Below are 983 nucleotides of genomic sequence, written 5' to 3'. Positions count from 1 at the left end.
CGCCCCAGTCGGCAGAGCTCTGCCCTGAGCAAGAGCCCTGGACCGGTGGGGGGGAAAGCAGCTCCCGAGCAGCGCAGAGCGGAGCCCCAGGGGGGTATAAAGCCTGATCTGGGGACAACGGTCCCATGGGCTTGCCCGGCGCTGAGGCCAGGCCCCAGAGCTCAACCAGCACGGACGCCTTTCCCCAGCCCCGGACAAGACATAAGAGGCCGTGGGGCCACCCCTGCAAGCACAGATGAGCCGTCTCCCTTTCCCTCAGCCCTGCTCCATACCACAGGCGCCATGTCCCGGTTCCAGAGGGTGACCCTGGTCCACGACGTGTTGAGGACCAGAGGCGTCAGGTGCTCCCCGAGCCCAGAAATGAAACAGGAGGGCAAGGACGTGGAGATCTGCAGGAACTGGTCTGCGAAGAAGAGGGGCGCGACGGTGGTGTTCAGCCTGCCGGAGAGAAAGGGAGACTCCAGCAAACAGCCCCGGTGGTGCCCAGCAGCCAGGAAGGAGGGAGGCACCGAGCTGGAGGACCACCAGCCCTGGGGACAGACACAGATGCTTGTCACCACATGAAACAAAACCAGGTTTCGGCTGAGCTCTGGGATTCCTGCTTCCTTTCCCAGCCACCGAACTGCAGAGGGGGTCAAAGCAAAGCCCCCGCAGCCGCTGACTGCCACCCTGCTACCATCACTGGTGTCCCCTGCTGCACCCTGGCTCCCATCCTGCGCATCACTGGGGCCGGTGTTAGGTCCCGCTTCCAGACCGAATCCCTTCGGGAAGGCGAGGGGAGCCTTCACCCGGCTCGGGGCAGGACGGGCACTTACAGGACCTGCCCGCCGTGCTGTCGGTAGACGACGAGGCCGAAGGGATCCTGGTTGACCTGCACCTCATAGAGCGTGGAGGCGGCTCGGCCGCTCGCCCGCGGCGTAGCCAGGGGCACCTCGTAGCGCTGCCGGGCCGGGTCCCGCAGCTGCGGGGACAGAGAAGGGGGG

The 983-nt window shown here is 66.0% G+C and overlaps 1 protein-coding gene across 1 annotated transcript in view; it reads right to left on the bottom strand.

The window, feature by feature from the left end:
- The window catches only part of GAA (glucosidase alpha, acid), a 9,323-nt gene that overhangs the window by 7,363 nt on the left and 977 nt on the right, over nucleotides 1–983 (bottom strand). The window contains exons 2-3 of the mRNA XM_009276823.1: nucleotides 816–961; nucleotides 273–438 (exon numbers count right to left, since the gene is read on the bottom strand). Of these exons, the coding sequence (XP_009275098.1) occupies nucleotides 273–438; nucleotides 816–961 (312 nt within the window). The remainder of the gene's footprint in view (nucleotides 1–272; nucleotides 439–815; nucleotides 962–983) is intronic.

The sequence above is a fragment of the Aptenodytes forsteri genome, unplaced genomic scaffold, assembly GCF_000699145.1.
Source record: "Aptenodytes forsteri isolate BGI_AS27 unplaced genomic scaffold, ASM69914v1 Scaffold34, whole genome shotgun sequence".
Classification (NCBI taxonomy): domain Eukaryota; kingdom Metazoa; phylum Chordata; class Aves; order Sphenisciformes; family Spheniscidae; genus Aptenodytes; species Aptenodytes forsteri.
Note: the sequence above shows the minus strand (reverse complement) of the source record. Positions and strands in the feature narration are given on the sequence as shown.